This window comes from Ictidomys tridecemlineatus, chromosome 3, assembly GCF_052094955.1.
Source record: "Ictidomys tridecemlineatus isolate mIctTri1 chromosome 3, mIctTri1.hap1, whole genome shotgun sequence".
Classification (NCBI taxonomy): domain Eukaryota; kingdom Metazoa; phylum Chordata; class Mammalia; order Rodentia; family Sciuridae; genus Ictidomys; species Ictidomys tridecemlineatus.
The window spans coordinates 213,069,879-213,086,321 of record NC_135479.1 but is presented as its reverse complement, the minus strand read 5'-3'; the positions used below and the strand labels follow the sequence as shown (position 1 = coordinate 213,086,321).

The 16,443-nt window shown below is 52.7% G+C and overlaps 1 protein-coding gene across 1 annotated transcript in view; it reads left to right on the top strand.

The window, feature by feature from the left end:
• C2cd2 (C2 calcium dependent domain containing 2) overlaps positions 1-16,443 on the top strand; it is a 69,540-nt gene that overhangs the window by 44,541 nt on the left and 8,556 nt on the right. The window contains exons 10-17 of the mRNA XM_005323468.5: positions 1,654-1,777; positions 2,842-2,950; positions 5,554-5,618; positions 6,532-6,656; positions 7,452-7,626; positions 8,328-8,441; positions 10,835-10,962; positions 12,612-12,927. Of these exons, the coding sequence (XP_005323525.4) occupies positions 1,654-1,777; positions 2,842-2,950; positions 5,554-5,618; positions 6,532-6,656; positions 7,452-7,626; positions 8,328-8,441; positions 10,835-10,962; positions 12,612-12,927 (1,156 nt within the window). The remainder of the gene's footprint in view (positions 1-1,653; positions 1,778-2,841; positions 2,951-5,553; positions 5,619-6,531; positions 6,657-7,451; positions 7,627-8,327; positions 8,442-10,834; positions 10,963-12,611; positions 12,928-16,443) is intronic.

The window sequence follows — 16,443 nt, the reverse complement described above, 5'->3', positions numbered from 1 at the left end:
AGCGCAAAGTGGACTGAGGCTGCTGGGTGGACTGAGGCTGCTGGGTAGACTGAGGCTGCTGGGTGGACTGAGGCTGCTGGGCCTGGACCAGGGCCAGGCTGGTGACGCAGCCCACCAGCGGAGCCTCTGGGCGGTGCACAATGGTGGAGGCCAGGCTCATCTGTCAGGCCTTCTCAAAGAGAGGGTGGGCCCTGCCTCCCAGAGGGTGAGCAGAGGCCAGCCACCCACCGTGTGAGTAGTTCTATCACAGTGGATTCCTGCAGATCAGAGAGGACTGACTGGTGACCGAGGTTACCATCAAAATGGAGCAAGTTCACAAAATAGTAGCATGTTGTTAGAATCCATGGAGTCAGGAAATAAAAAGTTCAACACTATCATAAATTCAAAAATATTTTAAAATAAATGTGTAGTTTTCTCAAATAGGATAAGCACTGGTCATTGTCCTCCAGAGAGACGGGACCCATGGGAGATAGAGAGGATAGGTATGGGCTGGCATGGTCACGGGGGCTGATGTGCCTGGGGTATAGTTCTAGACCAAGGGTTGAGCACCAAGACCAGCTCCAGTCCGAAGCTGGCAGGCTCGAGGTCAGAAACCACCAAGGTTTCGATCTTCCACTGGAGTCCCTGAGCAGAAGAACACCCACTCCCAGCTCCAGGGGTCAGGAGGAGGAGTCTCTGATACGAGGTCAGATCGGCCTCCAGCTGACTGGTGCCCATCCTCATTGTGGAGGGCCGGTGTTTCACTCAGTCTGTTAATTTAAATATTAAATTTGAAGCCAGAAACACACCTAGAATGTTGTGTGACCAAACAGGACCCAGTGAAGGTGACACAAGATTGACCACCGCCCGTGTGCAGTTGAGAAAACACCTCGTCTCCAGCCTGTCCCCTCGTGTGGGCTGTTCTGTCATGCAGCTGACTTTAAGGACTTTTGCCGTCATTCGGTGGCCTCACGTACCCTCAGCTCACGGTCGGGAGGACCTGGTCCAGAACAGCGTCTTCTAGATGGTGTCCTGAAGGACGATGGTGGCGCTGTGGATGTTGGCGCGCATCCCCCTGGGGGTGCGCCAGAGCCGGCCACGTCTGGGTCTCTGCCAGCACGGCTCTCACTGAGCAAAAGGCCCTCCCCGGTCCCCTCGCGCCTGCTTGGAGGCAGCAGCGAGTAGTGGCTGGCGGCTGGCGGCTGGCGTGGGAAGTGCTGGCTAGCAAGGGCCCTCCAGACCTGGTGATGCGTGCTGCTGGATGCCCCTGATGCCTTTGAGGATGACACGAGGGTGATCCTGTCCCCTTGTTTGTCCACGCCAGTCCATCTCAGATACTTCCCACTCAGATGGCTGAGGCCATTCACGCCTGGCCAATGTCCCATCAGTGAGATGGCAGTGGGTTCCTGCCACCTGGAGAGGACCATTTAAGGCACTGTCCTGGGCTGGACCGTGGCCCCACAGTGCTGCGGTCTCCACCACTGCGAGATCCAGGGTCCTCTCTGGCTGGTCAGGCACTGGCTCTCTCTGGGACGGAGGAGGCCCCTAAGCAGGAGCAGTGCTGTGGCTCACTGGTGCCCTGCCCCCCCGGGAGCAGGGAGCGTTGTTACAGAGTGGCCACCTCCTCGTCCACGTTCTCCCCGTGGTTGATGCTCTTTGCTTTGCTTTCCACAGAATCTACAACGCGCTTCCTCTCCTGCTCAGGAATCCTGTCCTCCCAAACCTCCCAGGGCTCATGAACTAAAACTGCTGGTGAAGAACATCCGGGTCTCGCTGCTCAACGATCCTGGTGCTTCAGGTGGGTGGGGTGCAGCAGGGTCTTGTGGGGCTGTAGCTGTGCATGGAAGTGACAGCCTCTGCACCCGAGCCTGGTGGGCTCCAGGTGGCCTGGGGCCCTGGTGGCACCCGGTTGTGTCTGCAGTGTTGCCCCCTGCCTTCTTTCAACATGAGCATCTGAAGGAAGTTCTGATGAAGGGAGGTGGAAACAGGGCACAGTTGGCTAGGCACCACGACTCCTGGTGTCCTCCAGCCCTGTGGGGGACTGCAGTTGACAACAAAGCATGCACGCAGCTAGCAGGGCAGATTCTGAATGCTGGCGACTCCAAGAAGTGACTGGTGTTGGAGGCGATGGTCTGCCGGTTAATCTGAACTGGTCGTTGCACATTGCATACTTGTTTTGAAATGTCACACTCACCCCATAAATGTGTGCACTCACTGTGTGTCAGTTAAGAGTCGTGAGTTCTCTGTAAGGCATCTCCAAACTTAGGAGTCATCCCGAGTTTACGTTTAGGCTTAAAACTGACTTCTTGGGGAAGCGGTCAGTCTCATCTGAAGTAGGACCATGTGGGCAGTCCCGCCTGCAGCCAGGATTGACAAAGGCTGTGGGCTACTTGGGGTCAGTCTGGGGCTACGGACATCAAACACAGTTCAAAAAATTTTAACCCCAGTGAAATTCATGGCTTTGAGAGTGTAAATGGCAAATGAAAGCAAGAGTGGACTCTCACAGTGGGTGAGCTGAGGCCTCTCCCTTTAACTCAGGCCTTCTTGTACCTGCAAACAGTGTCCTGATGCGGTTCCCCCAATCCCGCTTCTCTCCTCCCCACATCCTGCTTAAGGTGGGCCAAAATGGGACAGTGGAGTGACCCAAGGGCCCAGGAGGCTTCAGTAACAGCCCCCTGTAGGGGGAACAGTTCCCTGCGGGCAGGTCTCCCTGAGGACAGGCTGCAGCAGGAGGAAGGGCTGAGGAGGGTCAGCATTTCATTTCCTCCTGGATCGGCCCCCATCTCTCTGCCCAGTCATGTGTGACCTACACTGACTGTCTTGGTCCCTGGCCTCGGTATGATCTCTCTTTCCTTCTTTTAGGCAGCGTTAGCCCTGTGTGCATTGCCCAGCTGAATGACCCTGTCCAGAGGTTCACCAGCACCCAAGCCAAGAGCACTACTCAGCTCACCTGGGAGGAGGAGTTCACCTTGTGAGTACGGCCTGCATCCCAGGGCAGTGTCCATAGCCAGGTCTGCCCAGACCGCCGGAGCCCAAAGTCCTTGTCCAGCACCGTTTATGCTGGAAAGCTAAATTAAGTTAGAAAATAAAGCCATTCTAAGCACATAAAGGCAGCTGTAAATCAAACTCAGGTTTCTTTTGAAAGGCAGCTCTCAGGATTAATCTTCTCCTTGTCCCCTGTTGTGACAAGAGGGAACTGTTGTAGAACTCCCCTACGTCCCTTAGACACATGACCATCCTGAGCTGAAGGAGACTTCCCGTTGATGCCAGAGTGCCATACAGCAGAAGGTACAGGTGTAGGGCACTCACAAATAAAGATGTAAGAAATAATAAAATAGGGCTGGGGATGTGGCTCAAGCGGTAGCGCGCTCCCCTGCCATGCGTGCGGCCCGGGTTTGATCCTCAGCACCACATACCAACAAAGATGTTGTGTCCGCCGAGAACTAAAAAATAAATATTAAAAATTCTCTCTCTCTCTCTCTCTCTCTCTCTCTCTCTCTCTCTCTCTCTCTCTCTCCTCTCTCTCCCTCTCTCCCTCTCTCCCTCCCCCCCTCCCCCCCTCTCCCTCTCCTCTCTCACTCTCTCTCTCCTCTCTCACTCTCTCTTTAAAAAAAATTCTCTCTTAATATTTTATTATTTCTTTTTTTTTTTATCAGGTAGAATCTAGAAGCACAATTAAAATAAAGCCACCTGAGTTCATACCAGGACTGTAAGGAAATCTAATAATGAATTTTATTGTATCTTAAATTGAAGGAGAAAATAAACTTATTATTTTTATATATTTTTTAAGTATTTATTTTTTAGTTGTATTTGGACATTTTTAAATTTTATTTATTTATTTTTATGTGGTGGTGAAGATCGAACCCAGGGCCCTGCACGGGTGAGGCGAGCGCTCTATCACTGAGCTACAACCCCAGCCCCTATTCCTAATTTTAAAACATTTAATTAGAATAAAATTTATGGATACTTCCTTAATAAGACTTTAAAAAATACTATGAATGGCAAATCTCAAGAGCAGCACCACTGACATGAGAAGATCGCGCTGTTTTGTTCTAGAAGAACTGGTCACTGCAGTTAAGTGGGAACGAGAAGTGACGTGCGGAGACTGGGAAGGGAGGCTGACGGCTGGCCGCTTCTTGGAGCTGATCTTATTTCATTGCTGGACTGACCAAGGAAATCAGCCAACACTTGGAAATGATAATGGATGTAGGAAAGAAATAATTAATATTAGACGATCCAATAGAAAGTGACTCTTGAACTTGAGGACTGCAGTTCAAGGCCAGCCTGGAAAACTTAGAAAAACTCTGTCTCAAAAACAAAAAATTAATTAAAGGTACTTGGATGTAGCTCAGAGGTTGGGCATCCCTGGGTTCATCCCCAGTGCCCCCCCCAAAAAAAACACCTAAAATTGATAGAAATAATAACTCAGTTAAAAGCCTGGCTAAAAACAAGAACAATCTGCTTATACAACAAGTAGTTACAGAAAGTGGTGTAGGAAAGCATCCTCTATATCTTTACAAAGTGCTGTTGTGAATTGTTAATGAAATAGGAATACCCACTTAGAAAATAGCAAAAATTTCCTAACTGGAGATAAAATGCAAATAGAGATGGACATACACTTCTAAAAAAAAATGTTGAGTCTCAGAAATACGTGAAGTTATGCAGACTTAAATAAAAGATTGTTTTTCACCTTGGAGTTTGGTAAAGAATGAGAGAATAGTAATGTCCATTGGAGTAAATATTATGGACATCATCAAAAGGTATATTTAAAAATATGTCTTAAATGTATTTACTTCTTGACAGGTATAGTTTTCTTCAGGGAATAATTACACTGTGTACAAAGATATATGGGTAAGGATATTTGTCGCAGCTGATTTATAATTATAAAATTTTAGAAACAGCCAATTCATTCTTTTTTTTAAGATTTTCTTTTAGTTATAGATGGATACAATATCTTTATTTATTTATTTATTTTCATGTGGTGCTGAGGATCGAACCCAGTGCCTCATACGTGTGAGGCAAGCGGTCTACCACTGAGCCCCAGCCGCAGCCCCTCTATTCTTAATAGCTATTAAGGAGCTGGCCAAGTAAATTTTTCACAAGGCCAAATAGCATCACAATAGACGCTTGTGAAAAATGCTGTTTCTCTGTAGTGACTGACATGGAAAGATGTCTGTGTAAGTGAAAGGAAATGTTCCAGGGGAGGAAGGAGGTATTTGGTGTCTTTAGATAATTGTTCAGCTTTCAACAAGGTAAATTCCAGCCACAGGTGGCTTATGTATTAAGTTAATTAAAAATTAAAGTTAAGCCTGGCTCCTTGGTTTGTATGGCATCACCACCACCAAAGTGAGCTGTCCTGGGCAGCCCTGGAAGGCAGGTGGCCAAGCATTAAGAGTAGCTGTGTACAAAGGATGGGCTGCAGGTGACCTTTCCTGTTCTAATTACATGTCTCCGCAGTTTCTTAACTATGGACAACATTGTGTTCTTTTTTATCATTGAAAAAAAATCACCATACCTTGAGAAGGCCACAGAGCGTTGCTTTCTGAAGGCCTCATGCTATTTTCCCTGTCTCAGTGAGCTGAACGCCAAGTCCAAGGAGTTACACCTGCAGATTGCAGAGGACGGGCGGTCCTCAGAAGGTGGGTGAGCAGGTGAACCGGGCCCCGCTGTCTGGGGAGTTCACCCAGGGCCTGGGCAGGGTGGGTTAGCAAGGTCCAGCAGAGGAGGCTGGCCCTCTCCCTGAGCCCTGGACTTTCCAAGGGCACATTGGGTTCCAACTCAGTTTAAATTATTGGCAAGTCACAGTTTTGGAAAATGTTCATCTGTTTTCTTTCTTTCTTTCTTTCTTTCTTTCTTTCTTTCTTTCTTTCTTTCTTTCTTTCTTTCTTTCTTTCTTTCTTTCAACAATTCAGAATCTTTTATTCAACAATTCTTGGCTCAGAGAAGCAGTTCTGAACCCTCCTAGCCTCAACAAACTTCCTTTTTAATTTTTTTATTGGGTAAGGTATATAGAATATGAGATTTATTTACCATCTCCGCCCCATTGCTTTCTTTCTGTGTGTGTGTGTGGTTCTGGGGATTGAGCCAAAGGGTGCTCTCCCACCGAGCTACACTGCAGCCCTTTTTATTTTTTATTTTGAGATGAAGTTGGCCAGGCTGGCCTTGAGCTTGTGACCCTCCTGCCTCAGCCTCCTAGTCCTGGGGCATCATGGCCCTTTATCCCAACAGTCTTTAGGGTCTATTTCCTAAGAATAAGGATGTTCTCTTTATGTCCTCTGTGCAGTCGGCAGCTTCTCGATCCACACTGACCTGCTCTCTCGTCCACTGTTCCTGTGCCAGAGCTGTCAGTGGGCTTCTGGCCAGTCATCTCCACACCTGTTGTGGGGGTTGCCTCTGACCTATCCCAGAGCCGCCTCTGGCTGGAACACCCCTGCCGCCTGTCTCTGGTGACCCTGACACTTGACAGGATTTTGAAATGGGGCCCTTTCCAGCTAATGGGATCAGCTCACGGCCTGACAGACGTCAGCAGTGCTCCTCCTTGTCCTTCCCTAGGTCTGCTGGCCATGACCACTGTCCCTCTGGACCTGTTCAAGAAGCAGCCTTCTGGGCTGCAGAGTTTCACGCTGATCGGAGGGCCCACCCTCAGCAGCTCGGCGCTGGGCTCGGTCACTGCAGAGGTATGGTGGCCTTCTTGTCCACAACCACATTTGGGTCTGACCTCCTGTTCTAGGGGCTTCCTGTTGCTGCCAGAGGCTCCCTCTGCCTCCAGTGCCTCACGAGGCTCACGCAAAAGACATGGTCTCACAGCATGCGTGTCTGGATTTGGATGGACCCGGCCCGCGGTGCTGGGGTTGTGTTGTCCAACATGTGAGATAACGTATCGGGGCGGCCTCTTGGGGCCTAACCCTAAAGGCCTTTTAAAAAATCTCCGGTTCTCCGGCTTTTAATTCCACTGTTGTTTTGTGCAGGGTTAGCTGTGTTTGAGCTCAGCGGTCATGCTTCTCTGCTGGCTCTGGGGAAATCCAGGTCAACTGAAAAGATTAAGTGACATTAAGTAAAAAGAGTCTAGTGGGTATTTCAGAGGAAGCAGTGTTCCTTTGCTAGTTAATCAGCCCTCATGCTAACAGTTGGCCTGTGGTGTCCACGGGTTCCTCATCTGCAGATTCCACCAATTGTGGATTGAAACCCCTGGGGAACCACATCTACTGAGCATGCACAGGCCTTTTTTCTTGTCATTGTTCCCTGAACAACAGGTCTAGTAACCACTCACACTGCATTTCCACTGAAGGAGGGCTACAGGTCATCAAGGGACCAATCGAAGCACCTGGGAGTATAAGTTATATGCAGTACTGCACCATTTCATATAAGACTGAGTGGCTGAGGATTTCGGCATTCTGGGGGGTCCTGGAACCAAACCCCATGGGTGCTGTGGGATAGTGTGCTACAAAACAAATAACCAGCCTTCTCTGCAGTTTTCTTACATAGAACCCGGTGAATTGAAATCTTGGCAAACTCCTCCCCCTGTTGCTGCTGCAAAGATAGAAAAGGACCGCACAGTGATGCCCTGTGGGACCGTGGTCACTACTGTCACTGCCGTGAAGACCAAGCCTCGCTACGATGTGGGGAGGGCGTCCCCACTGAGCTCTGGTGAGACACTGGAGTACAGTCCCTCGCCGGCCTTGCGAAGGCAGAGGACTCTGGGCTGCTGCCCTGGGCCTAGTAAGGTGACCTTGAGCCAGGAGGGGGGCAGCTGGTAAGACCTGAGCTTGCTTTTGCTTTGGACACTTACCTTTCTCTTCTATCAAAGAAATGCCTGGTAGGTGACACAAGGTTCAACCCTGTGGTCTGCTCCAAAGCTCAAGTCCACTGGGAATTATAAATAGTTGCCCTCCGAGGCCACCCCACCCAGGTTAACCGAGGACCGCATCACATTCACGCAGGGAGAGCACGCCATCTAGAAAGTTCCAAGCAGGTGGTCGGCATAGAATTTCTTAAGTTAAACGTCTTGCCTGAGAAGGCTTGGCGTGCCTTTCCTATTCAGATCTGGCTGGATTCTGGACCCGTCCCCACGGCCACTACCTTGGAGACTCCTGCACAAGTGTGACGGATCATTACTTGTTTATCCGTGTCTCGACCCGAGTAAACAAAACCCGTGATGATGCGTTATCACCCAGAACAGACCACTTGCTCCACGGGGGGATGTGCAGCACAAAGGGAAACTGAGATTTTACCAAAGTCTGAGCTCCCGGCCCCACTTTGTCCTGGGTTTGGCTGAGGTCACTGCCAGGGCGCCCTTTCCCTCCTTTCTGCCCTTGGCCTGCCCTGGGTGACAGCCTCTCCCCCAGCAGAGTCGCCCGTGAAGACGCCCGTTAAGGTGAAGGTCATCGAGAAGGACATCTCCATCCAGGCCATCTCGTGCCACGGCGCGCCCGTCAGCAAGACGTTCTCTTCTTCAGACACAGGTGAGCGGGCAGCGCTCCTCCCTCCTGGCTCTCGGGCTGCCCTCACAGGCCTCTCATCTGCCTAGAAGTCAAGATTCCTTTTCTGAGTTTTTTTTTTTTTTTTCCCTAATGACAAGTAGATCCTGAGAATGGGGAAATCACAGGAAGACCAGAGTCACACCAAGTCCCTGCTAGGGTTGAGGGAACACTTGAACAGAATCAATACAAAAACCCAAAGGAGGCCTTTCTGAACATAATTTTTCCTGCTCTTCAGTACATTGGTGACGTTGATGCTATTGGAGAAGCAGAACTGTGGGGACAGCCGCTCCCAGGGCTGGAGCGTGTCCCGCTGTCTGCCGAAGCCTGCTGGCTAGGAGTGGCTCCCCGCCCTCTGTGCACATCTCAGGTTTTGATGGTGGTTCTCGGGGAACCGGCGTCTTTGGAAAGATGTGTGTCTCTGGATCACAGCACCATCTGAATTTAGGGCTGGACTTTCTCCCTGGCCCTCCTGTGACCTCCCATCAGAGAAAGGGCAGGTGGGCGCTTCTCTCGCTCACCCTCCTTTCTGATTGCGGCCTCACTGAGATCCGAGGTGGGGCAAGGCCCGCCAGGAGCAGAAGGTCTCGCGCAACCACCCCGGTCTGGGACGGTGCTGTGTCCCGCAGTTTGCAACTGCCCTTCCCTGGCAGGCCCCCATGCCTCTATGGCTCCTGCCCTTCTGGGCCACCTGCAGTGTCCAGGACATAGCCCAGGCCCCTCTTTTGGCCACCACATCTGATGCCCTTCCTCAGGGTCCGGCCCCAGTGCGCTCCAGTCCTCATGCCATGGGGCCCTTCGTCTGGTTTAAAAGACCTGGGCAGATGTCCTCAGACTACCCCTGGCAGTGGGGCCACCCCAGGTCACTGTCCACTGGGCAACCAGGGACAACTGTGGCTTTCTGGGCTGCACCTGCATGATGACCAGCTCCGAGGACTGCTCCCTCCAGCTGTCCTGCCTCCCTTTTCTTGGTGGCTTTTCCTTGGTGACAAGGAGGTCTCTGCAGATCCTTTCTCTTGACCCTTCTCTGTGAGCCAGAGGCTAAGGACAAAACTGTTCCTCTACCCACAGCACTGTGGCACCAAGTGTGTGGCAGAGCCAGGCAGTTCCCCTGCTCTGCAGACACCAGCCGCGTGCCCTGCAGTGTGACTCAGTTCTGACGCTGGCCTCGGGAGTTAGCTCAGACCCACAGGTTAAAGGCTCAGCCCCAAGACTATCGCTTCCCTGTGTCTGTGCCAGCCACAAGCCACAGTGCCCCAGGGACCCACACTCTGACTCTACCTATCGGGTCCCCCAGCCCGTGACCCTCCGTAACCAGTTTGGAGTCACAACTTACAGCACGCAGGGAGATACGTCCCTAGATTTACCAGGCTGTGCTAAAGGGTGCAGATGCACTGCCAGGGAGCAGGTACCCAGGACAGGGCAAGAAGGGTCCCATGCTGGAGCTTCTGTCTGTGGAGCCCGGGATGTGCTCCCCCTGGCATTTAGTGGTGCTAGACCAGAAGCCCTCTGAGCCTGTCGTTCAGGGGTTTGTGGGGGCTCCACTCTACTGGCTTGGTGGAGTGCATGATGTTGCATGGTCATTGATGTTGAACCAACTGGGGACCCCTGGTCCCTGCCTCTCCCCTGAGGCAAGGGGAGCCTCGTTAGCATAAACTGGATGCAGTTAAAAGAGGTTCATTATGAATAACCAAAGGCCCACTCCTTCCTGAGACACCCCAAGCTCTGGGCTGGGGACATGGTATCACAGGGCCTGGGCCAGCAGTCCCCACCCACTCCCTTTGGAAACTGACCTCTCTGGCCCTCAGGCCATGGCTGAGGCTGCGGTAGGAAAAGCTCCTTTTAACATCTCCGCCATTCTTAACGTCTCCTCAGCAGAAGAGTTAGGTTATAACCTTGTGCCTTGCGTCAGAGGCCGTCCTGGTCATCCCTCACCCAGCTATCTGTCATTTTCCCCGTTTGTCAAATGGAAGTTCGGAAAAAAGAAAAACCAGAGTTGGCCTCATGGGGTCTGGGAGTGAGCAGATGAGGTCCGTGTACACGGCTCTTCCGAGAGCTCCTGTGGGTGGAGAGCACCGTGAAGCTGGTGGCCCTGCTGGTTATGTGGCCCTTCCTGAGCCCTGCCTTTCAAGGTTCAGCCTCCCCGGAGGGTAGAGGTGCTGGGTCTGCCTGCCGCTTTCCTCACGTTTCAACCCTACTGCCAGAGGTCATCCAAAGCCGCGGGGAGGGGCTGTTTTAGAGAGATGGCTTGCAAAGCCTCCAGAGTTTACGCCCTGGCCCTGTATCAGAGATGTTTGCCAGTCATTTCTGTCACCCCTCGAAGTTCCCCGAAGCATTTGGTTTTGCTCATGAGCTCAGCGCTACCTTCCCTGCTGCAGAACTGCTGGTGTTGAATGGCTCCGATCCAGTGGCTGAGGTTGCCATCCGGCAGCTCAGTGAGTCTTCCAAGCTGAAACTCAAGTCACCCCGAAAGAAGAGCACTATCATCATTTCAGGGATTTCCAAGGTACGGTCAGGGCCATAGGGCGTGGGGGTGTGTGTGTCCATCAGGAACCTCGGCTTCCGCCCTTGAAGGGTCAGTCCAGGCACAGGTCAGTGTTGGGAAGTCCCCTTGGCAGGTGTGAGACCTCCCTGTCCCAGCAGGGAGCTACGAGGCGGAGAGCTGGCACAGCTTGTGCTGTTCATTTCCGCCCAGCGAAGCCTTGAGTATTGAGGGGCTGGTGACACATCCTCACTGGGAGGGAAGGCTGATGGATCACTCCCCTCGGTGCAGACCCCACCCTCGTCACCGCCCGGTTTCCGGAGAGCTTGAACTTCTTCCACATTACACACTTCTAAAGCATTTTAATTTTCACAACAGATATTGATTTATTTTGTTATCCGAGAGAAATTAAGACTTTTGTAAAAAATACCCCAATCCCTACTCTTTCCCAAATCCTGCCCTGGGGTGTCCGTGGGGAGCAAGAGGGGGCGGGACTGTCTAGTGGCAGCTGTGTGGCCCAAGCTGCAGGGGGGCAGCTCCCCAGAGCTCAGGGCCTCAGGAGACCGTGATTCTGCCTTGATATTAACTGCTGGTGGGATGGTTGGAGAGTCTGATTTGCAGGAGGAGGAGGAAGTTTGAACGGGGCCCAGGGAGCGGGATTGGACTCCCGAGGTAAAGGAGGGTGGGCTGGAGGGCAGAAGGTGAGTCACCACGTTTCCATTGTACCCAGAGTGTGAGTGACCTGGCCTCAGTCCCCAGGACACTGGCTCACAGGTGGCCCTGAGCATCACCCAGGCAGGTACCATTTCTTTTGGGTTCCTGGGTGCATTTCCAGTAGTAGCCAACAGGTGGCCCCCTCCAGAGCACCAGGCCCAATGGTGGTTCTTTTCAGACCTGGGTAAATGAATGAACAAAACCAAGGCAAGACCCGAGATCATCTGGCCTGTGCTTTCTCTACAGCTTTATTTTAGAATCACAAACTTACAAATCTTAAAATTTCATATCTGCAATCCACTGTGGTTATAATTTTTATTGATTCCCAAAGTGTCCCATTTGAGTCAGTAGGCACTTCTGCAAGCTAGTCCTTAAGTTAGTAAAGTACACATGCCAGTTGTCACTGAGCAGCTCACCTGGGTAAGTGCCACCCAGGTGAGGACAGCATGGCAGCCTCCACGGACCTGCAGCCCTCCCTGCCCAGTCATTTTCTCACTGAGCCACTGCTTGACCCCCCACCCCAGAGGAGTTCAGAGACTGCGTTGATTTTACATATAAATGCAGTTCTTATAAGGATACAAAGTGCCCTCCAATGAAGTTCTGCTTGTGAGTAACTTGAAAACACAGTAGGAACAAAGATTGAAAGACTAAATCTGAAACACCAAGCCCACTCCCTTTGTCCCCTTATATACTATCTCACCTCCAGCTGTGAGTGCTAGGCCGCCCCTGGCTGCGGGCAGCCCTGCGCCTGGGTTGTGGAGGGGAGCAGCCCTGGCCTGACTCTTAGCAGCTCCGAGGCACAAGAGCCCTCTTAGGGGCCAGCCCGGCTGCTCCCATTGTAAGACCCCAGAGAGAACATCAGCGCTGTGCCAGGCCCCCGACCTTCCCCTGTCCCCTGACATCTTGCCCTGCCCCGGCTGTGCATTCGCCCTCGGCCTGATGGTGCATTTTCCCCACAGACCTCACTCTCTCAGGACCACGAGGCTGCCCTGATGCAGGACTATGCATCCTCCATGGACAGCGCCCGCCAGGACGCCCCATCTGGCCCATGTCCCGCGGAGGCGGCCATGGCCTCTGCCCCACCAGTGGAAGATGAGCCAGCCCAGGACCCAGCTGCTCTAAAGCCCCAGGAGAAGGAACTGGACTCGTGGGACTTGGAGAAGGAGCCCCTGGCGGCAGCGTGGGGAGGCCCAGCCCGGCTGGAGCTTGATGGGGACGAGCTGTCTGAGAGCTCCCTGAGCATCTCGGAGCCTGGCGCTGCCAAGAAGCCTAAAGGTACCTGCCCCCGAGCCCTGGGCCCCCTGCTTGGGGGCTTCAGTCTCACGCGGGTGTCCACCCTCCTTGGGTTCTTGCCATCAGCCTCCCTTCCTCTGCCCTCTGAGCTCCATCCCAGCCCGTCCCTCCCCTGTGCTAAATGCCCATGCCCACTGAGAGCCTGCGGGGCAGGCTGGGGGCCTTGGAGTGAGTGGCTAGGCCAGCTGTGCATTTGGGGGCAGTTTATGATCATGCCTAGAGCTCCCCTTCCCCTCTGGGATGGATCCACCTGGGAGCAGGGGTGCCCCTGCTCTCGAAGTCACCAGGAGCCAAGTCCAAGGTGGGGCCAGAGACAGCAACGCCTGGGGAGACCAGGTCTCTGGCCGTGGGATTGGCGCTCACCTCATCTGCCCCCAGACCCCCTCAAACTAACACGAAACCCAGCCTCAGCCTCGTGCCTGAACCCGACAGGGGCTACAGGAGGAAAGAAGCCATGTGACCCCTTTCTTAGAACAGCCATGGCTTTCTCTCAGCACTAAACTCTCGCTGTGGAGCCACACCTGCTTCTCAGGTGTGTAGAGTTTGGCCTGAGCCACGGCATCCCAGTCACCTGTGGGAATACTTGTGGGGCTCAGAGACCTCAATGCACCCAGCCTCGGTGTCCTCCCTAGCGGGGACCGTGCCCACTGCCTGTGCCCCTCTCCTGCGCTCCTCCATTCAGGTGCAGGCTGAGCCTCTGGAGGAGCTGGGGTAGGTGGGGCTGAGCGTGTGGGTGCTGGGACTCCAGCAGGCTTCTCAGCACTCCCAAGAATGCACACCGTGCACCCTGGAATTCTTGGTCATTCTAGGGCTCAGGAAACCTGGGGCTCTTCTGCTGCAGCCTGTCCCACCCTTTGTTCCCACTGCCACAGGCACCTGGTTCTCCTACTGGGGACATTGGCCTAGAGAACATGGGCAATGTCTGGAGGCAGATTGGGGATCACAGTAGGGAGTGGGGTTCTATTGGCATCTTGTGGGTAGAGGTGACAGGTGCTACTGAGCACCCTGCAGGGCACAGGGCAGTCCTCACTGAGCCCTCAGGAGCCCACTGTGCTGAGGGTGAGAGCCTTCGAGGGCCTGGGGACATCCCACCTTCCCCTACTTTGACGGTCCACTTCCTCTTGCCGACTTGGAACCCAGTTCGCCCTCCCCGTGTATTCCCAGATGGCTGATGTGGCTCTTGCTGTCCACCCAGAGGCCAGTCCCCCTCCTCCGCCCCTTGCTCCCTGCCCTCTGGTTTCCCACAGTCCCCCGCGTCTCCACCCTCACTGTGCCCTGCCTTCCCGCCTCCCCTTCCCTGGCCAGGTGGATGATGCCTCCTGGGAATCTAGGTGTCAGGCAGGTCGGATGGGGGCTTGGGCTGCCTCCCACCCATGCTTCATCTGCCCCAAGCTCTGGGCATTTGGCTGGGGACCTGTCGAGGACACTTCAGCTAAGTAGCACATTTCACTCTGGGGGCACTGATGCACTGACCCCAGGTTTGTTTTTATTTTAAAGGAGGTATTTGGATGAATTGAAAAACAACATTTTTTCCTATTCCAGTGTTTTCCAAGAGATTTGCGATAGCATCTCTGGGTTGTTATTAGACTATGTTGTGGTTGCCAAATCGTTCTCATTTTACACTGGAAAAAAATTCTGAAACATACAGGGGAATGATTCTGTGGAGTCTGTGGTTTACAGACCACCTGTACCCGCTGGGTAGCTGGAGTCTGTGGGAGATTCCTGGGGATGCTCTATTTGGAATTCTTCTGGAATGGAGCTGGTTGGGAACATTTGCACACTGCAGTGGTGCTTCCAAAACAGGAAACTGGCTCCCGGGACTTAGTTTATTTATAATCTAAGAAAGTATTGACAGAGCATCCCGACAGTGTGTATGGGTGGAGACCACCAACCCGTGGAACCAGTCACAGGGGTGTCTTTCGGGAGATCTTGGGGGGCGTGGGGGTGGAAACCTTGCCCGCTGTCCGCTCAGCGATGTGCAGCGGTCCTCTTCCTCGCGTTCTGATTTCGCTCTTGCGGCTTTTCTTTTCACCTCTCCGCTCTCTGCCTCCGTGCCCTTCCCCCTCACTTAAGAGGATCGCTCTGCCGACCAGAGTTAAGTGTCTGCACAGTAAGTCCTTTTTGTCTTCTATCTTTTAATTACATGTTGCCTTGCTCTGAGAAAAGCGCTGGGCCAGGGGAGGACCGCTGCGTCCTCTCCCGCCCGTCCTGCTTCCCCAACTTGCGCTCTGCCTGCAGGGACGCAGCGCCCAGTGAGCTGGGTGGACTGGGAGGGAGCCTAGGCTTCCCCTCTGGGTGCTGGCTTCTGCCACCCACCTGTCCGCCCGCCTGTCCAGTGTGCGTTTGAGAGCTGTTCCCAGCCGCAGACCACAGTTACGCAGGTCGCTTTTTTGGCCACTTTTTCCTACCTGTAGGACTTTAAGATGATTCCTCCATTAGCTACTTATACCTGTTAGACTCCAAAGAGACAAATAGAAATAAGTTTTGGAAATATGTGAGACATTAGAGCTATAACTTAGAATAATTATTTTTGCTTCCTGTATGTGTATTTGTTTATACTTGAGCCTCCTTGGGATCTTTTTTTCCCCGAGAACCAGGGAAATACATTTTTTTTTCTGTCTCCTGTTTAAAAATCTCAATTATTTGCTTCAACTTTCAGATAACCTCCAAGTTGTACCTTTTTTGTTGTCATCTACATTTTGTTTTACTAATTGTTTTAATTGCACAAAGGCATGGCATGGTGTGTGATTGGGAGCATGCTCGGTGTGTGTGATGGAGCCAGGGCAGGTAGTGTTTCCATCTCCCTGAACAGCCTTGAGGATGTTGGATGAGCTCACGGCTGTACAAATTTAGGGGATTTGTCGGGAATGTGTCATATATCTGGTCAAATCCGGGTGGTGGATGTCCCTACCTCCTCACTGTGGCTAGTGTCGGGAGCCTTCAAGCTCCCAAATGTGCTGGTTCTTGTGGAGGACAGCCAGACGTGTCCCTCTGCATCTGCCACAGCCTCCCCTGCTCTCTCCTGCTCTCCACTCTCTGGAAATCACCATCTGCTTCCCAGATTGCACCCTCAGTCCCTGGGAGGCTGTGGTTGGGGGTGAGGGCTCAGCCTTGCTCCCACGGCCTGGGGTACAGGTGAGGTAGCCTGGCATGCAGCAGTCAGGTGTCCTGAAGTCACAGTGGCCACAGCTACCCCTGCCCTGGAGTGAGGGTGATGCGGTGGGAACTTCCCTGTCCAGAAAGGGTAGCAGATTGTGTGGCTCAGAGTAAGTGGGGCCTACCAAACCATGAGCTGTAGTATCAGTTTCCCAGAGAAACAAGCCAATAGGTTCTATAGTTTAAGGAACTGCCTCACACAATGGTGGGTCCTGCAAATCTGAAATATGCAGGGCAGGTGGCAGGCTGGCGGTGGGACTCCAGTGTTGAGACAGAATTTCTTCTCTAGATAAACCTTCTGTGTTCCCCACTTAAATTCTTCAGCTGATTGGCTCAGGCCCA